Source organism: Protopterus annectens, chromosome 6.part1 (assembly GCF_019279795.1).
Source record: "Protopterus annectens isolate FY-2018-M chromosome 6.part1, PAN1.0, whole genome shotgun sequence".
In the NCBI taxonomy this organism is placed as follows: domain Eukaryota; kingdom Metazoa; phylum Chordata; order Ceratodontiformes; family Protopteridae; genus Protopterus; species Protopterus annectens.
In genome coordinates this window covers 335,938,388-335,957,219 of record NC_056738.1, presented here as the reverse complement: position 1 = coordinate 335,957,219, position 18,832 = coordinate 335,938,388, and the positions used below count along the sequence as shown (strand labels likewise).

The 18,832-nt window shown below is 46.7% G+C and overlaps 1 protein-coding gene across 1 annotated transcript in view; it reads left to right on the top strand.

The window, feature by feature from the left end:
• MTA2 (metastasis associated 1 family member 2) overlaps positions 1 to 18,832 on the top strand; it is a 1,757,597-nt gene that overhangs the window by 935,368 nt on the left and 803,397 nt on the right. Inside the window, exons 13-14 of the mRNA XM_044075372.1 lie at positions 15,937 to 15,944; positions 17,870 to 17,875. Of these exons, the coding sequence (XP_043931307.1) occupies positions 15,937 to 15,944; positions 17,870 to 17,875 (14 nt within the window). The remainder of the gene's footprint in view (positions 1 to 15,936; positions 15,945 to 17,869; positions 17,876 to 18,832) is intronic.

Sequence of the window (18,832 nt, the reverse complement as noted above, 5' to 3'; positions counted from 1 at the left end):
CAGCTCCTGTAACTTCAGCTACCGAAGACTTCAAAAGCTAAGTACCCTGTTGGGGACTCTTTCTTGCCTCAGCCGATGTCAGATCAAACACTTAAAGTTGTTAATTGCTTAACTTGTGGGAAACAAATACCTCATAAGGATTTCCATTCCTACTGCCTCCCCTGCCTAGGCCCAGAACACGACGTCTCGGCCTGTACAGCCTGTGCCTCCTTTTACCGACGCACTCTTAGACGTCGGGCGGAGTTTACAGAGGAATTTTTTGGGGCTAGTTACTGTTACAGTATGCCGTCGGAGACTCCGACTTCTTATTTAATCAAAAAACGGAAGGACAAGGACCGACACATGCGGACCGTGGTTTCGGCTGAAACCACGCCTAGGCCTACCGCAACTGTCTCGGTCTCTGCTGAAAGAGTCCTTGGTACTTCCGACCGTCGAAACCACACAACCGACAGCCTCGGCCCCGGAGGCCACTGCTGAGTCCGGTTATAGAATTTCCCTCAGAAACCGGTGTTCCGGAAACATCCGACACCATTTCTCTAGACAAAACTACACCAGCACGTGGAGCAGCCAGGCCTCCTGCATCCATGTCCATAAAGGCATTCACTAGGGCTAAAGCTGCTAAACAGCAAAAATCTCTGCCTCCCAAGGCTATTCCTCAGGGATCCACTACAGGTTCACAGATTTTAAGTCTAGCTGAGGACCTTATTTCTTTAATTAGGGGCTCTCAGCCACACCCGGACAGGGGCTCCCAACCTCCTCTAGACAAAAGGCCCAGGGTTGAGCCCACTGATCCCCAGTCCTCTGATGAGGCCTCAGATGGCTCTGTTCTTTCAGACTACCAGGAGGAGGCTTTTACGGCCTACGAGGATTCTGATGCAGAGGAATCTATTCCCTCTGCCTCCCCTCCTGAAGAGCTGTCCTTTGGGGAGACCCTTCACTCCATGAGGGAGCATTTCAAATGGCAGGGCCAGGAATTCTCTGATTCCAGGAAGAGATTAAGGACCTTTCTGCATTTACCTCAGCATAGACCTTTGGCTATTCCTCCTGTTTTGAATGTCATTGATGATGTGTACTCTGAGTCTAGCATTACTCCTGACTCACTTCCTCCGGCTCCTGTCAAACCCGATAGGTACTACAGGGTCCTGGGCTCGCATCATTTCCTTTACAAGGCCCACTCTGCTGATCCTGAAACTATTTCCCAGGGCCCTAAAGGGGTTGCATCTGCCACTACTAAAAATCCACTACCCTCTGAAAGGGAGTCCAGGGCTTTAGAGAGATGAGGTAAAAAAGTGTATACTTCTTCCACTCTTTCTATGAGGGCATTAAATTGTCAATTCCATATGATACAGTACCAAGAGTATTTGTTAGATGAATTGCATAAAAAACTGTCTTCACCTGAACCCCTAGATCGCAAGACACTTTAGGATCTAGTACATAACTCCCAACAGGTTAGCAACCATTTCTTGCAGTGTGGTTATGATGCATTGGAAGCTTCATGTAGGTCAGCAATGACAGGTGCAGTCATATGTAGGCATGCTTGGCTGAAGGAACAAACTCTGCCAGATCATGTTAAAGCAAAGCTTCTGGATGCGCCACTGGAAAAGCAAAAGTTATTTGGCTCCACTGCTCAGGAGGTCTTAAAGAAATTTGAGGAAAAGGCTAAATCTGTACAGACAGTCAAAGATTTTCTCCAGGCCCAACCACCAAGATTCAGCAGAAATTGGCCCTCTAAGAATTGGTCCTTTCCAGAGACAGAGAGATTTCAAAGAGGCAAGAACAGGCGTGCCAGAGGTAGAGGGCAAACTAGAGGCTCCTACAGAGGACGTCAATGGCAGCCTCCTAACCAGAGAGGTAGTGCAGGACCTACAACTGCTCCACAAGGACAGACTCAATGACTTTACCTTGACCCCGCCAACCAGGGCTCAATTGGAAGCACCTTTGGGCGGAAAGCTATCTTTATTCTCAAAAAATTGGCACAGTATTACAAGGGACAAATGGACACTGCAAATAATAGACAAAGGATACAGGTTCCAATTTCATACATTACCAAAAAGAAAAGGCATGCCAAACCTGCCACCGAATCAAAGGGCAGAGGCTTTAAAACAAATCTCCAACCTATTGCAAATGAAAGCTATAGAAAAGGTTCCTCTCACAGAACAAGGCCAAGGATTTTATTCCAGACTATTCCTTGTCCCAAGAAAAGAAAAACAATGGAGGCCTATTCTCGACTTGTCCGCACTGAATACTTATCTCATTGTGCCAAAATTCAAAATGCTGACCCTACAGCAACTCCTTCCCATGCTGGGCAAGGGGTCTTGGCTGGTAACTCTAGACCTCAAGGAGGCATACCTGCATGTCCCTATCAGACAAAGTTGCAGAAGACACCTCAGATTTCTTGCAGGTTCAGAGCATTATCAATTCTCAGCATTGCCCTTTGGCTCATCTCCTGCGCCCAGAGTATTCACGAAATGCCTGGCATCATAGGTTCATAGGTTTATACTAGGCTATCTGCCCTAAGGCATTTATAAGCCTAGCCCAAATTTTTGTGGCTTACACCACCCCTTATATGAAAAAATACTGTGCCCATTAGTTTGTTGTGCCTCTGTCCAGCAGTGACACAGAGATGATTCCCGGGGTAAACCTACGATCTCCCATCCACAGGTCAAGATTTCTCTTGAACAGAGCCAGCGAGGTGCTCTGCCTCACATGGACCGGGATTTTATTCCACAGCATAGGGAGTCTCTGAGTGATAAATCTATCCCTCCAGCACGTCCTATTTATGTCCGTGCTAAGGTTTAAGTCGCTTGCTCTAGTGGTTTTGGTGGATTTGGATTTTTTGAGGTGGAGCATGTCCATTAATTCCGGGTTGGACATGGCCTTGTATGTCAGGCATATGTCACCTCTGAGCAGACGGTATGTGACTGAATAGAGCTGGAGTTTCTTCAATCTGGCAGCATATGACAGATTTTGGAGTCCCTTTATCCTTTTGGTGAGGAACCTTTGGGGTCTCTCCAATTGCTCCAACGATAGTTGAAGAACGGAACCAAGAAAAAAGGTTTCAACCACGGAACTGAAGCACCAAGCAGTAATTATTCCAAAAGTAAAAAAAATTTATTGCACACGAAGACAAAAACTGATATCACAAGCGCTTTCGCTCGGATGTTCCGAGCTTTCTCAAGTTAGTGCTTTGCTGTGTAGTAACTGCTTAAATAGTTGCTTACATCAATTACACTTCTAAACTAGTGATTAATTAAACCATTGAGTTCTTAATTAAACTCTTGCAAGTCTCTGTTAAAATGTGGGTTAACTAAATTGTTGTTGTTTTTAAACACATACATCGAGTGTTTACATTTACCGAGTGTTTTTTAACACAAAACATTCCAGTAAAATTTAAAGTATATTATAACACTCCAACAGTTAGTATTTAAATAAACAACATTTTTGGTCACATAGAAGTTCCACTTGGTTTTGCTTGTACTTATGTTACATGAATGATTATTATTTTGTTTTTATTGTTTTCCACAGACTGGAAGTGTTATGAGTACTATGGTCATGGAAAGTTTTTTACTTAACCACATTTTAAGAACATAAAATTGCACATTTACACAATGAAATGGAGTAAAAACAACTTTTAAGTTTTTCAAATACTAACTGTTGGAGTGTTATAATATACTTTACATTTTACTGGAATGTTTTGTGTTAAAAAACACTCGGTAAATGTAAACACTCGATGTATGTGTTTAAAAACAACAGTTTAGTTAACCCACATTTTAACAGAGACTTGCAAGAGTTTAATTAAGAACTTATTTAATTGTACAATGGTTTAATTAATCACTAGTTTAGAAGTGTAATTGATGTAAGCAACTATTTAAGCAGTTGCTACATAGCAAAGCACTAACTTGAGAAAGCTCGGAACATCCGAGCAAAAGCGCTTGTGATATCAGTTTTTGTCTTCGTGTGCAATAAAAATTTTTTACTTTTGGAATAATTACTGCTTGGTGCTTCAGTTCCGTGGTTGAAACCTTGTCTCTCCAATTGCTGCAGATGTCGGGTGAGATACATCCTGAATGGGGCATTGTACTCAATCATTGGTCTGATAAGTGAAGAGTACAGGGGAACAATGACCTCACTAGATCTGGATGTGAATCCCTTCATGATCAGGTGGGCAATGTAGAAGGTCTTTCTAACCACTTTAGCAACGTGAGTGTCAAAAGAAAGGCCACTGTCAACCTGGGTCCCCAGGTCCCTGATAACCTCTTCTGTGCTTAGTGGATTGCCACCTATATGGTAGCTTGGGGTTACCTTGTTTTCCGAAGGTATGACTATACATTTTTTGGCGTTTAACTTCAGGCCATGGCTCTGGCACCAGCTATCTGTTTCCGTGAGTCCCTTCTGAAGGATATCCGTGTCCGATGCACTTTCCACTATGGCGCCCAGTTTGCAGTCGTCTGCAAACTTTGTTAGCCAAAGTCCTCCCATGTTGGCCTGTACTTCTGAGAAGTAGATGCCGAACAATAGGGGGCCAAGGACTGAGCCCTGTGGGACACCACTTGTGACCGGCTTGGAGTCTGACAATAGCGCCAGCAACTCTAACCCTGTGGGATCTGTCCTTAAGCCAGTTTGCAACCCATCTTGTGACATATGGGTTTACATTTAAGCTGGTAAGTTTTTCTACAATACCCGAGTGGGGTATTGTGTCGAAAGCCTTTCTAAGGTCAAGGTAGGCTGTATGGACTGCCTTTCCCTCATCAATGGCCTTGGTGACCGTTTTGAAGAAGTCGACCAAGTTCAAAAGGCATGATCTTCCCTTGACGAAGCTAAACTGGGTCGGGTCCAATGTCTGCAAGCCCCCTATATCTTTGTTTATGAGCTCCATTATGATCCTCTCCATAGCTTTGCAGACTAGACTTGTTAAGCTTATGGGGCAGTAATTACCAGGGTCCGTAGAGGCACCGCCTTTGTGGAGTGGGACCACAGTTGCCGTACGCCACTCCTTGGGCACGTATCCTGTGGTAAGGCTGAGATTAAACAGCTGCCTTATGTGTGGGTTTAATTCCTCATTTAGCTCGTGTAGCACACAGCCGAGGACACCATCCGGTCCCATTGATGCTGTGTTTTTAGCTTTAGAGAGAGCAGCTTTCACCTGCGCATTTGAGATGTCTGGGAGGCTACACTCCGCTGGGATAGATGTCCTTCAAGGATGCATCTGCAGTCCTAACAAATGGGTTGTCCTGTCGTCAGGCAGCCCTTCGGTCGGCCGGATTCCAAAGTCTGGGTCTGGCCTCGGCTGGTGTCGCACTTCACCCGACGTCATCTCTGCTGGTCTTCGGGTATAAAGGCATCAGCCGACGCCATTTTCCTCCGTCTTTCTTGCGCTGGCCGAAGCAGAAGCTGTTCGCAAGTGCCGGTCGGTCAGATCCAGAGATTACTACTACCGAATACTACTTGAAGACTTCTAAAAGCTAAGTACCCGTTGGGGACTCTTTCTTGCCTCAGCCGATGTCAGAAAAAGTAAATAACTGTTTAACTTGTGGGAAACAAATACCTCATAAAGATTTCCACTCTTACTGCTTACCTTGTTTAGGCCCAGACCACGGCGTAGCAGCCTGTTTAGCCTGTGCTTCCTTCAACCCGGTGAGCGCTTAGGCGTTGGTCGGAGTTTGCTGAACAGTTTTTCGCTCAGATTTTGCGTACATTATGCCGTCGGATCCTCCGACTTCTCAAATTGTTAAAAATGCAAAGAAAAAGACCGACACTCGCGGTCCGGTTTGGCGAAACCACGGTTAAGCAAACGCTGAGTGTCTCGGTTTCGGCGAAACCGAGCAACGGGTCAATCTTCAGCGAATCCATGACTACTACCGAGGCTCCTGCTACCCTAGTTGAATCGGCCTCTGAAGTTTTGCCTACTAATGTGGTCCCTCTAGAATTATCGGACACCATCCCTTTGGATGTCTCTACCCCAGCACGTGGTGCTGCTAGGCCTCCTGCAGCCATGTCTATTAAGGCCTTTGCCAGGGCTAAAGCAGCCAAAACTGCTAAATCAGTGCCTGTTAAGCCCCCTCACACAGGCCCAGTTCCAGTTCTCAAATGCTTACTCTGGCAGAGGATCTCATCTCTTTAATAAGGGGATCCCAATCTCACCCAGACAGGGCCTCTCAGCCTCCAGAAGAGACCTAGAGCAGAGCCCCCAGAGCCAGTGTCCTCAGATGATTCTTCTGATGATTCAGACATTACAGACCATCCAGAGGCTCCTTTTTCTACTTATGAAGATTCCGATGCTGAAGAATCTATTCCATCTGCCTCTCCACCAGAGGAATTTTCCTTGGAAAACTTACATGCCATGAGAGAGCAATTCCAATGGCAGGGACAAGATTTCTCAGATTCAAGAAAAAGGCTTAGGACCTTTCTACACTTACCGCAACATAGGCCCTTAGCTATACCTCCAGTTCTGCCTGTTGTGGATGATGCATTTAATGATGTTTGCACTGCTCCTGATACTTTACCTCCAGCCCCTGCCAAACCCGATAGGTTTTACAGGGTACGGACACTCATCACCACCTATACAAGGCCCCACTTGCAGATCCTGAGACTATCTCCCAGGGCCTAAGGCAGTAGCTTCGACTTCACCAAAAAATCCTCCCCCTTCTGAAAGGGAATCCAGGTCCTTAGAGAGATGGGGTAAAAAAGTTTACACCTCTGCTACTCTCTCAGCTAGAGCTTTGAACTGTCAGTTTCATATGATCCGATACCAAGAGTTTATGCTTGATCAGTTAACTAAGAAACTGTCCTCTGATGATTCCTTAGATAAGAAATATGTTTTAGAAATGGTGAATAACATTCAGCAGGTTAGTAACCATTCTTTAAAATGTGGCTATGATGCACTGGAGGCTTCATTTAGATCAGCCATGACTGGCACAGTTATAAGAAGGCATGCATGGTTGAAAGAACAGGTCTTGCCGGATCATGTTAAAGCAAAGCTGTTAGATGCTGCTATGGATAAGGCCAGTCTATTTGGTTCTCCTGCCCAGCAAGTAATGAAGAAAATGGAAGAGAAGGCAAAATCTGTACAAACAGTTAAAGATTTCTTACAGGTTCAGCCCCCAAGGTTTAGCAGGAACTAGCCTTCCAAAAATTGGTCCTTTCCAGACTCCTCTAAATCTCAGAGAGGCAGGAATAGACGTTCCAGAGGCAGAAATCAATCCAGAGGAGGTGCCGACAGAGGACGCCAGTGGCAAGGCAATAACCAGCGAGGCACAGACACAACCACTGCCACTGCAACAGGACAATCACAGTGACTTGGCTCTGACACGCCTACCAGGGAACAAATAGCAGCACCCTTAGGCGGAAAGTTAGCCTTATTTTCAAAAATTGGCACTATATCACAAAGACAAGTGGATTTTGCAGACTATAGACCAAGGCTACAGGTTTCATTTCCACACCTTACCAGTAAAAGAGGAATGCCAAACCTACCTCCAAATCAGAAAACAGAAGCTCTAAAACAGATAGCTCAATTAACAAAGATGAGAGCTGTGGAAAGAGTACCACCAACAGAACAGGGCAAAGGATTCTACTCCAGACTCTTCCTAGTACCAAGAAAAGAGAAAAGTTGGAGACCTATTCTCGACCTGTCCGCCTTAAACACATTCATCATTGTTCCAAAATTCAAAATGCTGACCCTACAGCAACTTCTTCCCATGCTGGGCAAGGAGTGTTGGCTGATAACTCTAGATCTCAAGGAGGCATACCTGCACGTCCCCATACGACCAAATTGCAGAAGATACCTCAGATTTCTTGCAGGATCAGAGCATTATCAATTCTCAGCATTGCCCTTTGGCTTATCTACTGCGCCCAGAGTATTCACAAAATGCCTGGCATCAGTTATCGCTCATTGCAGGCTACAGGGAATCCAAATTTATCCATACCTGGACGACTGCCTGATACAAGCGGACAACAAAAGCAAGCTGACAAAAGACTTACAAAGAGTCATTTGCTTACTACAAGCCCTGGGATACACAGTCAATTTAAAAAAGTCAAGACTAATACCATCCCAAACAAGAACATTCTTGGGTGCAGAATTGGACACAGTAAAACAGGTGGCATTCCTAACTTCAGAAAAACAAGAACAACTCCCTCTTTACTTCTTGGCATTAACAAAGCAGAACAAACTAACAGCAAGGAAAGTACTGCAGGCCTTGGGCTTCATGGCATCATGCATAATCCTGGTCCCCCATGCCAGACTGCATATGAGAAAACTACAGTGGTACCTAAAGAATTTATGGTCTCAACACAGGCACAGCTTAGAAACCAAAATACCACTAATCCCATGCCTGAAACAAGAGTTCCTATGGTGGGCTCAAGCATGCCAGTCAAACCCAGGCTTGCCCTTCCGCAACTTTCAAGCAAGCCAAACCATCACAACGGACGCCTCAGACCTAGGTTGGGGGGCCCACATGCTGGACAAATGCATACAAGGATTATGGACCCCAGATCAACTGCACCTGCACATAAATCAAAAGGAAATGCTGGCAGTAAAACTAGCAATCCAGAATTTCAGACCATTCCTCAAAGAAGGCCATTTGATGATAAGGACAGACAACACCACAGTCATGTGGTACATCAACAAACAGGGAGGCACTCATTCATACCCCCTATGCCGAATGACACTGGACCTATGGAATATGGCTCTGAGCTACAACATTCAGTTACAGGCAATATTTGTACCGGGAAAAGAAAACATCCTAGCAGACATGTTAAGCAGAACTACCTCGGATGCTCACGAATGGATGCTACACCCGGACATCTTCAAGGCTATCACACAGAAATGGGGAATGCCACAAATAGACCTATTCGCATCCCCACTCAATCATCAGCTCAAGAAATTCTGCACAAGGACATACCACCCACTTGCATGGAAGGGGACTCTCTATCCTTCAGTTGGAAAGGCCTGACAGCATATGCATTTCCACCTCTTCCTTTGATGCACAAGGTACTACTGAAAATCAAAGAGGAGCGTCCAAGGATAATTCTGATAGCTCCAAATTGGCCAAGACAACACTGGTATCTATTGCTGAGGAGCATGTCTCGGGGGAGAACGTGGACACTACCCCTGATGCCTTTGATGTTAACTCAGAACGACTACAACATCATGCATCCAAATCTAAAAACTCTGCAACTAACTGCCTGGAACATTACATAACAGCAACTAACCCAGATTTATCCCAAAGGGTTAAAGACATTATCCTGGAGGCCATAGACCTACTACAAGAAGGAACTATGCAGGGAAATGGAAAAGGTTTGTCATTTGGAGCACTGAAAGAGGAAAAGATGTGTCAAAGATAGATATTGCCAACATCCTGGAGTATTTGGCAGAGCTTCTCCATACAGGCCTGTCCTATTCCTCCATCAAGATACATGCATCAGCTATTTCTGCAGAATACAGCTTCGATCCCCCTGTCTTCTCACATCCTCTACTCAGGCAGTTCCTCAGAGGAATCAAGAATGTAAAACCTCCTAGGAAACCACCTTTACCAGCATGGGACTTGAACTTTGTGCTAGAAAAATTGACACTCCCTCCATTCGAACCAGCAGCAACAGCAGATCTTCAACACCTATCCTGGAAAACTGCTTTCCTACTGGCAATTACTTCAGCAAGAAGGGTTTTGGAACTTACAGGCCTTAATGGCAGTACAACCCTTTCTAATCTTCCATCAAGATAGAGTATCCATGAGAACTAATCCTACATTTATGCCTAAGGTGGTATCCAGAGTGTCTCTAAACCAGGCAATCCACCTACCTACCTTCTTTCCCAATCCACAGAACAGGGGGGAAAGACTGCTGCATACCTTGGATGTACATAGACAGTTGCGCTACTACCTGGACAGAACCAAGGGCAATAGAAAAACTGACCAGCTTCTAGTAGCCTATGCAACAGGAAGGGAAGGAAAAGCAATTTCCAAACAGACAATCTCCAAGTGGATAGGAAATTGCATAAGATTCTGTTACTCCTACCATGGAAAGCCAATTCCCCAGAACATAAGACCTCACTCTACAAGGGCTACAGCCACTACCACAGCTTTCTTACGAGGAGTGGCTACCAAGGACATTATTGAGGCGACTACTTGGACCTCCGTGCATACATTTGCCAAGCATTATAACTTACCTCTATACTCTAGATCCCGAGCAGGGTTTGCCACTGCTGTATTGCAAGGGATCCTAACTACACCATAATTCTTCTTCCTCCTCCCCTAGTTTGGCTATGGTATTCTACCCATTTGTTAGGACTGCAGATGCATCCTTGAAGGACATAGTACAGTTTTGTACCTACCATAAATGTAGATGTCCGAACAGGATAGCATCTGCAGTCAGGATTACCACCCTCCTTCCCTCTGTGGTATTCCTAGGGTATTTACCCTCCTAATAGCTAGCTGGGGATCTCTTATGGTGTATTTGTCTGTATATATGTACATACATGCTTATTTTTGTGTTTGCCTACCTTTTTTTGGAAACATTGGCATTTACCCAAAATTTAGTTTTCCAAGAGGGCAACTGGCATCTGGGGCAAGAAACACTGAGGAAAATGGCGTCGGCTGATGCCTTTATACCCGAAGACCAGCAGAGATGACGTCGGGTGAAGTGCGACACCAGCCGAGGCCAGACCCAGACTTTGGAATCCGGCCGACCGAAGGGCTGCCTGACGACAGGACAACCCATTTGTTAGGACTGCAGATGCTATCCTGTTCGGACATCTACATTTATGGTAGGTACAAAACTGTACTTTATCTCTCCTTTAGGTGGTGAGAGGGGGGTGAAGTTTGCACTGAACCTGTCTGCCAGTATGTTGGCAATGTCTGTGGGTTCATTGTTTTTTGTATCATTTTGGACTAATTCTGAGCATATCTGGGAGTTTCCACCCAGGTTCCTAATATAGCTGAAAAAGGCCTTATGATTGTCCTTTGAATCCATGGCAATTTTTCTCTCAAAATTGGCCTTAGTTGATTTTGTGAGTGCTCGTATTTTTTTACTAATAATGATCAGGGGTGACTTCCCTTTTATGGATTTTGTTCTATCATGTAATAGCTTTCTCCTCTTATTGTAAAGTTTGTTAATGGCTGGGGTCCACCAGACTGGACGTTTGCCCTTTGTGGAAAGAGTCTTGGTTTTATTTGGGATTGCCTGATCCATGCAGTCCTGGAGGTGTTCATAGAAGGCATTTGTAAGGGCTTTCGCAGCTTGGGTTGTGGTTTCCACTGGCTCAGGGGCCTTGAAGGATACCACACCAGTCTTGAGTAGTGTGAAGTTTGCTTTAGAAGTTCTTCACTGTGGTTTTTTTTGTTTGGGGGGGGGCGGGATGTGGATTTCCAGTGAGATTAGTTTATGATCAGATCTCACCAATGAGGGATATACTTCTGGTGTGGAGCATTTTGCCCCCATGTTTGTGATAATGAGATCTAGTATATTTTCTCCTCTCGTGGGAACAGTGACTAGCTGTTCCATGGCATTTGAATTTATGAACTCCAGGAACCGTTGGGCTAGAAAGTTAGGGCTTGAGTAATGTTCCCAGTCTATATTCGGGTAGTTGAAGTCACCCAATATGATGGTGTTTGGAGATGCATTTATACCCTCCAGTGTCTTCAGGAAGGCTGTGTGGGGTTCCTGAGTTTGAGAGGGGTGGCCTGTAGCATGCTACAATTTGTAGAGCAGTTTTGCCTATGGTTAGTTGCACCTGGATGGTTTCCGAAGCTTTGTGCGTTGCCACCAACCTGGAGGTGTGGGTATCCTTTATGAATATGGATATACCCCCTCCTTTTGTGGTGTGGTCCGGGTTTTGGTGCGGAGCATGATATGAGGTAAAACCTAATGGTGCCGGGGTGCTCTCAGGAGCCTTGAACCAGGTTTCAGTTACAGCACAGACATCGATGTCCTCCATACTGAGAAGGGCCTCGAGTGCGTGCATTTTGAGATTTAGACTTCTGGCATTGAGCAGCATTACCCTCAGTTTCTTCCCATTTTTGTTTTCTAGGGTGGTAGGTTTAGAATTTGAGCCTTGCCTAAAAAAGGCACTATGGGGGTGGCAAGAGCCTTAGCCAATATCCGGAATCCCAGATGTGACAGGTGCAAGCCGTCCCTCGCGAAGCAGCGTGGCTCGTCAAGCATGTCATCCCAGGCAGACAGACACTGGATCCCCTTTGAATGACACCAGACATTAATCCAATTGTTAAAGCTGATCATTTTGTCTCTATATTGTGGCATCATTCTTGGTGAAGGAAGGATACTGCTCAGGGTCAGGGTCATACCTGCCTGGGCTACATAATCAGAGAGCTCCTCTGTCTCTTTTCATGTAGTCCAGGGAGGTAGTAGTTGCACACTGCAGACTTCAGGGGATTCAAATATACCCATACCTGGACGACTGCCTTATACAAGCGGACAGCCAACAAACATTGTTAAAACACTTGAACTATGCCATCCGCCTTCTACAAGCCCTGGGATACACAGTCAACTTTCAGAAATCAAGACTTGTTCCATCCCAAAGAATAACTTTCCTGGGTGCAAAGCTGGATACAAACACCCAAATGGCTTTTCTCACAGAAGAAAAACAAGAACAATTACCAGATTATTTCAAAAATCTAACAACACAAACCCAACTGACTGCAAGGAAAATCCTGCAAGCCCTGGGTTTCATGGCATCTTGCATTCTGCTGATTCCACAAGCAAGGCTGCATATGAAGAAACTGCAATGGTACCTAAGGAGTCTATGGTCGCAACACAGTCGCAGCCTAGATGCTTTGATCCCCCTCATTCCATGCCTTCACAAGGAATTTATGTGGTGGGCACAAGCAAGTCAGTCAAACATGGGTCTGCCCTTCAGCAAACCTCATATCAGCCAAACCATTACAACGGACGCCTCAGACCATGGATGGGGAGCGCACATGAAGGGCAGATGTATTCAGGGGCAGTGGACTCAAAAGTATTTGTGCCTGCACATCAATCAAAAGGAAATGCTGGCAGTGATACATTCAATCGAGGCCTTCAAACATTTCCTGCATCAAGGTCACCTGCTAATAAAGACAGACAATACCACAGTTATGTGGTACATAAACAAGCAAGGAGGTACCCATTCCTACCCTCTTTGCAGGCTGGCAATGAATCTTTGGGATCTTTCCCTAAAACTCAAGATAGAGCTTCATTCCCAGTTCGTACCAGGAATGGACAATGTACTGGCGGACAGCCTAAGCAGAAACACCATGGATCAACACGAATGGATGTTGCATCCAGACATTTTTCTTCAGATAGCACAATCTTGGGGAAGGCCGGACATAGATCTTTTTGCCTCCCCCCACAACCATCAACTGAAGAAATTCTGCACAAGGACATACCATCCTCAAGCATGGAAAGTGGACGCCCTATCCTTCAGCTGGAATGCTCTCACAGTATATGCATTCCCACCTCTACCTTTAATGACCAAGGTCTTACTGAAGATCAGGACAGAGCAACTAAAAGTGATTTTGATAACTCCGGACTGGCCAAGACAGCACTGGTACCCACTGTTAAAGAGCATGTCACGCTCGAACCCGTGGCCCCTACCACAATGGCCACCACTTCTGACACAGCACAATTACAAAACTCTACACTCCAGCCTGAAAACCTTACAGCTGACAGCCTGGAGAATACCTTGACTCATCACCAGGATAAACTATCCAAGAGGGTAAAGGATATCATCATGGAAGCTCGGCGGCCTTCCACAAGAGAGGCATATTCAGCAAAATGGAAAAGATTTCGAACCTGGAGCACCGCACAGGGTCAGGATCCGACAGTGTTGAGCATCCCACTTATCCTTGAATACTTGGCCGAAATGCTCCATAATGGCCTTTCTTACTCATCCATAAAAATTCATGCTTCAGCTATTTCAGCAGAGTACAACAATGATCCACCTGTATTTTCTCATCCTCTGCTAAGGCAGTTTCTAAGAGGGATAAAAAACATCAACCCTCCAAGGACACCACCAGTGCCTACATGGGACCTTAACTTCATGTTGGAAAAATTAACTCTACCTCCATTTGAACCAGCAGCATCTTCAGAACTACAATTCCTGTCTTGGAAGTCTGCCTTCCTTCTGACCATAACCTCAGCAAGAAGAGTATCAGAGTTTCAGGCCCTCATGGCAGTACAACCATTTCTCATTTTCCATAAGGACAGAGTCTCTGAGAACCAACCCTTCATTCATGCCAAAGGTGGTATCCAGGGTTTCACTGAACCAAGCTATACACCTGCCTACTTTCTTCCCAAATCCACAAAACAAAGGAGAGAAACTTCTGCATACCCTGGACATTCACAGACAGTTGCGTTACTACTTGGACAGAAGTAAGACTTACAGAAAAACTGACCAGCTGTTGGTAGCATATGCTGCTGGTGTACAAGGAAGAGCAATTTCCAAGCAAACAATTTCAAAATGGATAGGAAATTGCATTCAATTCTGTTACTCTTTTCATGGAAAAGCTGTGCCAGCTAACATCAGACCTCATTCCACCAGAGCAACAGCCACCTCCACAGCCTTCTTAAGAGGGGTGGCTACAAAGGACATTTTAGAAGCTGCTGCATGGAGCTCTGTGCATACATTTTCCAAGCATTACAATTTGCCTTTATATTCCAGATCCAGAGCAGGCTTTGCTACTGCAGTCCTGCAGGGCATGCTAGCTACACCATCCTTTTCTTAGGTCCTACCACCCCCAGCTTGGCTATGGTATTCTACCCATATGTAAGGGCTGCAGATGCATCCTTGAAGGACATAGTACAGTTTTGTACCTACCATAAATGTAGATGTCCGATAGGTATGCATCTGCAGTCAGGTCCTACCCCTCTGTGGTATACTTTGGGTACCTATCCCTCTTTTTAGCTAGCTGAGGTTATCTGTTATGGTGTATTTGTTATTTATTGGTTTGCATGATTGGAATTTATACATTTCTCCAAAATTTAGCCTTCATTAGAGGGCACCTGATATCTGGGGCAAGAAAAACTGAGGAACATGGTGTTGGCTGGCACTTTTATACCCTGGTCGTTCTGACGTCGGGGAAGAGGGCGACACCAGCCGACGCCGGACCCAGACTTTGGAATCCGGCTGACCGAAGGGCTGCCTGAGGCAGGACAACCCATATGTAAGGACTGCAGATGCATACCTATCGGACATCTACATTTATGGTAGGTACAAAACTGTACTTTTCAAGTATAAGCATTGACTAAACTACACAGAGTATAAAGATAAAAACAATCTCAGACAAGTAAATAAGCACAAACGTTGACAGTTATCCCAATAAATTAAAAAAAAAAAAAAAAAGACATTTAGTACATTACCCTACTGATCAAAGTCCTACAAGCTGTTGTGGCTGTCTTCAAGTCCCAAGTGGGAAATAAATCTCACAGTGCAAGGGTCCAATCATTTCACTGCTAAATGGCAAGTAAGCCAGTATGATTATATGTCTCAGCAACCAAGCAAACATGATGACAATCTACAAGTACCTATAAGTCCACTGAATGCAAAGAACAGAAGTCTGTTAGAGTCCAAGTCATCCAGCTGACATTTTATTTTAACAGGTTATGGGAAACAAAAATTAAACACACCCAAAAAGTTATCACCAGATGAATTTAAAAAATTCCAAATGCCTATACTTTCACAAATCCAGAATTACAAACGATAGCAATAAAATGAAATAAGCAGCCTAGGAAGGCAGGACAGGTCCAAACTACCAAACCAGCCATGCAAATTCAGAATTAACACACAAGCCAAGTTGTGTCAAAGATGTTTTGTAAAAGCAGGATTGCAAAAACACCAAACAAACATGACGGGAAAAAGACAAAAGTCCTGAGCTTTGAAGTAGTAAACTAGCATATGATATTAAAAGAAAGTCACTGAAGCTCCAACACTCTGCAAGCCTAAAACATTCCACACTAAAGTGGAATCAACTAGCACAACTGAACAAAGCAAACAAGTATCCCAAATCCTAAAACTAGGGATCTGAAGTAGGAGATTCATTTGTCTGCAACCTGTGGTTATGGATCCGATATCGGATCCGAACCGGCATGGTTTTCCAGCTATGGATCCAAGCTCTCAGCTCCTCCCCTCACCCATAATGCCCTGCTCTACCCTCATGACCTCAGATCTCGTTTGCCGCGCTGGTGACTGGATTTGCATTCATAGCTCTCAGCTAAGTGGTATTTTATTACCTGTAAAATCAGAAAATTTTTGGTTCTTTGAGTAATTCTGTGTGAAAGTTTAGGTTTCCCTTTCTGAAAAGTTTAATTTGAGTTAAATTAAGTAATTTTTTTTCCCTCCCCTCGCTGTTGCGTAGAGTGTGTGTGTTGGGCCTGTGTGTCTTTTTGTTTTAAGTTACTTTTAGTAGCTTTTAGTAGTTTATAGATTATGGCTGATCAGCCTAAATCTATTTTTTCAAAATGCTCCGAGTGTGGCCATAAGCTCTCACCGGCTGATGGCCACACTCGGTGTGTTAAGTGTCTCGGGGTTGAACACCTCACATCTGGTTGTTCCATTTGTGCAGGGTTCAACCCCAGGGCACTGAGGGAGCGGAGGTCCAAGCTTGTCTTGGCGGGTCTTTTACCGCCAGACTCGGCTCCGGCCTCCGCTCCTTCGGGAACAGCTGTGGCTACGGTTGTTCCCCCTGTGGCACCCCCTCCTGCTCCTGGGACTCAACCTCCCGCTTCTGGAGAGGAGAGGGATGCTGGTAAAAAGGACCGGAGGGAGAAGCACCACAAGCGGCGGGCCGAGACCTCTGTTTCGGCCCCGCCAGCCAAGCGGGCTTCTCCCCCGGCTCCGTTGTCGGTTCGGTCTCCTCCTTCTTGGCTCCGGTCCCCTGTGTGCTTTTCACCGGGTCCTGAGGAGGAGGAGACCCGATCTCCGTCGAGGCTATCGAGGAGGCACTCCAGGCCTACCTCGGTAGCCTCGTCGAGATCTACTCATAGCCTTTCTGATGCTGATCTGGACCGGATGATGAGAAGGTTCATCCAGGCCCAGATGCAGATGGGAGTGCTCTTGCCTCCCCCCCCTCCGGGGAGCTCAACACCCTTTTAAGCCTATTGCTCCTTCTCCGACCCGCTATCCGGGTTTGGAGCAGCTGGAGCCGAGCAGCTTCGGGCCGGGGTGGGTCGGCGCCAATAGTACTTGGTACCGGATCCGACCCTGCCCTCGAGTGCGTCGGACCCGACCTCTCGGAGCCTGGATCCGAGCCGGATCCGGGGATCAGTGCTCCTTCGGCGCCGTCTGTGTCGGGCGTACTGTCCCCGGATCCGGCGCTTGGCGCCGGCTCCGGTCCACTCTTCGGATCCGAGGGGAGCCGATTGTCGGATCCTTTGGTGAGGTCGGCTCCCCTTCGGCTTTTGATGTAGTGGAGAGGGCTCTGTTGAGGGTCTCCGGACCCCGGCACTTGTTCCGGCTCCGTCCCGCGCTCCCTCTGCACTGGGCCAGGCTTCCACCATCCGGCCCCTGGGACAGCCCGTTTCTGTGCCCCAAGTTGCTCCTATGGAGCAAATTGGTGCTTGCGAGACTCCTCTGACAGCCCCCCAGAGGATGTCCCTCGCAAGCATACGTGCAAAAGGAGGCACATTGACTCCCCCGAGTCTCTTACAGAAGACACGGACTTGGAGGAAGGGAAGGCTCCCCACGGTCACCCGAGGATGTCTCCTTTGGAGACATCATGGAAATGCTCCGTATAAGGGGGGGGTGGTCTGCCCCCAAGTCTTCCTCGGACGAGTCCGTGTTCTTGGAGGCATTTGAAACGGGCCCGTCTACCTCTTGGGTGTCCCCTGCCGACCCCTGGTGGACCTTATTACCACCAGGGCGTGGAAGGAACCGGACACCGTGGAGCCAATTCCCAAAAGACCGGATAGGATCCTTAGTCCGCCATCCGACCGGGCCCATTGGAGTAAGGGGCCTCCGGTAGATGCCATGTTGACGGGCGGCCACAAAGAGGGAACTGGCTCAGGAGAGTCCCTCAGTCCACCCACCGAGCAAGGAGTCTCGGATGATGGACCGCTTGGGGAAGCGGATGTTCAGTTCGGCGACCTTCTCGGTAAGGCGCTGAACTATTTGGCACATGTCATTAGGATGCAGCGAGATCTTATTAAGGAATACGCTGCATCCCCTGAGTCCATTTCGGAGGAGGACAGAGTTCTGCACTCCACCCGTATGGCCACTCTTAGGTCAGTTACAAATACTTCTGTCGGCTACTCTCCCATGCAGCGGAAGGCGCCGCTAGAGCTGCGGGACAGGACTGGTCACTAGGCGTCAGGCCTGGCTCCGTCACTCGATTTTTCTGAGCCCTTCAAAGCGTCGTTTAACGCCCCTTTGATGGTTCTGCTCTGTTTGGCAAGACCGTTCGCGAGGCGTTGACCCAGAGCGAAAGGACGGGAAGACGCTGTCTGCCGTCGGAATCCGCTTCTCTGCACCCCAGAGGCCCTATTCTAGGAACCAAAAGGGTCAGAAGAAGATGTGGTTCGAAGTCGCAGCAGTCCCAGCCTGCTCCGGACAACCAGTCCTTCCGTGGCAGAGGAGGACAGGGAGGATGCCGCCCTAGAGGCAGAGGGGCTCCCAGAAACTTCGGGTCCAGGGAACCTTTCTCTGAACGGCCCGCGCAGCAACCCTGAGGTTGCCCGACTGCTCTACTCTGGAGGCAGTCGGGGGCGTTCGGGGCACCTAGCGGCATGGGAGTCCATAACATCGGACCGCTGGGTTCTCCAAATCATATCCAGGAGATATCGCATTCCTTTCCTTCACCTTCCAAAGTTGAAGTCCCTCCCAGGCGTCCCACCCGGTCAGCGGGAGGCCGCT